At 47.3% G+C, this 1,961-nt stretch overlaps 1 protein-coding gene across 2 annotated transcripts in view; it reads right to left on the minus strand.

Moving 5' to 3' along the window:
- The window catches only part of CYB5R4 (cytochrome b5 reductase 4), a 92,195-nt gene extending 91,115 nt beyond the window's left edge, over window positions 1–1,080 (minus strand). For both annotated transcript variants that reach the window (XM_077750340.1, XM_077750339.1), the window contains exon 1: window positions 879–1,080. In XM_077750340.1, coding sequence (XP_077606466.1) covers window positions 879–953 — 75 coding nt within the window. In that variant the 5' untranslated portion in view covers window positions 954–1,080. The remainder of the gene's footprint in view (window positions 1–878) is intronic.
- Between the last annotated feature and the right edge of the window lie 881 nt (window positions 1,081–1,961).

Consider the following 1,961-nt stretch of genomic DNA (forward strand, 5'->3'; position numbering starts at 1 on the left):
AAAAAAAAAAAAAAAAAATGGTAAAGATCCTAAATGATGCTAAGATCCAAGAGTCCAGAAATAAGGGGTGGGGTGAATTGGCCCAAGTAGGTGGAAGTTTCAAAAACAAAACATGAAGTTACAGAATGAGGAATTGACAGATAACTCGGGTAATTAGTATCCATGTTGCAATGAACACAGGAGATAATTTTATTAAATTTTGTAAATATAAAATACATTTGTATTCCACCTGTTGCTAAAAGTAACTGTGTTTAAAAGTTCAAGAGTATCATATTACCTTCAAAGTCAGCAAGTGTTATCAGTAGAAAAGGCAGTTAGGTACCAGAAGTAGAATGGTAGTAAACCCTCCGGCGTATTGTAGACATTTGTTCTCGCTTCCCCAATCTTCCCTAGCTCCGGGAGTCCCCACATTTGGAGGGATGGTCACTGCCCAATGTCGCTACTGCCCAACCTTTCCCTTCTCGTAGGGAACGCACATCACTTAACAACTCCTTCTGGAAAGTGCAGAACAAAAGACTGGAGACGAGAATAGGGGGAGGGAAGGAAGCTAATACTGAGTACCTATAGATAACTGCAAGCACAATGCTGGCCCTGTCATACGAAACTAAATGTAATTCGCGGGAAAAGACTTCACAGAACGGGAAATGCGGATGGGAAAGAAAGAGGCTAGTAGGTGAGAAGAAGGGAGGTTGGGAGAATTCGAGGATTGCAGGCAGAAGTGGATCACGGGGAGACTGCCAGCAAGGGCAGGAGGGAACGAAGGCGAGAGCTGAGAACAGAAGGTGAAAGAGGGGACCGAAGGAGCGAAAGGACCTTTGGGTAGCCCGAAACGCCGGCGGGAGGCGAGCTGAACGAGACGTACGGTGTCACCCGCTTACCTTGCTACGCCCCCCGGCGGAGACGCGCTGCTGGGAGCTGGGAGCTGGGAAAGACTGGGAAGGGACGTTCAGCATCCTGGACCCCTGGCCCGGGCCCTGCCCGGGGTCCGCCGCCGGACCAGATCTCTCCGCTAGACCCCCTCTTCGGTAGCACCTACCGCTCCGGCTCCGAGGCCGGGCAGAGGCCAGACCCCGGACCCACTTCCGGGGTCGCCCGGGGTGAGACGCGCCGTGACGCAGCACGTCGAGGCCGCGGGGGGCGGAGCCAACGAAAAGAACGGAGCGCCGGCGGGGGAGAAACCAGAGAGAAGTACGCATGCTTCGTTAGTCCTGAACCCTGAATTTCAGCACCGCAGTGAGGTGACAGCTAATCTGTGGTAGCATTAAAGACAGAGGGAAGCTGATCCTTAGCCTTGGTGCTGACAGACTCCGAGAATAAATTCTCATAGGCTCCTGTTAACCCAGAACACAAGTGTCTGTCTATCGTTAAGCACTACCATCACACTACTTGAAATATGGAACAAAATAACACTATCAAAACATTTTGAGTTCTCTGAAACTCTGTCCTGTAAGACACCTGTCTGTACAGGACAGAGAACCTTCAAGAATTAAGATGTCAAATGCAAACAGCCATTCCTACTAGGTGAAGCTTCACCTTTAAGAACCCCGCTAATGACTAACGAATGAGTCGAAGCAGGAAAGTCTCCTACTCGTCACTCACAAGTTTTTCCTCTTCATCTAACGTCCTGTTTTCGCTGAAAGATACAAGAAATTGTGTACTGATACAGCCCCAAATGGAGTGATGAGTAGCTATGTTTGAGTCAAATAGGTTTAGTTTGAATGCCATCTCTGCACTTAATAAATAAAGCCTTATGCAAGTCATTTTAGTATCTCAAAGTTTCATTTTCCCCATCTGCCTAATGGGTTTAGGTTTCAGTAAGGATTAAATGAGATGTCATAAGTAAACTACATGGTATAGTGCCTGGTTGGTTAATATGTCAATAAATCAATAAATGGCGGTGGCTCTTCATACTATTCCAACATATTGATGAGAGAAGCTCAAATAGCATGCAGGTAAAAACC

Source organism: Crocuta crocuta, unplaced genomic scaffold, assembly GCF_008692635.1.
Source record: "Crocuta crocuta isolate KB4526 unplaced genomic scaffold, BGI_CrCroc_1.0 scaffold9, whole genome shotgun sequence".
Taxonomy (NCBI): Eukaryota; Metazoa; Chordata; class Mammalia; order Carnivora; family Hyaenidae; genus Crocuta; species Crocuta crocuta.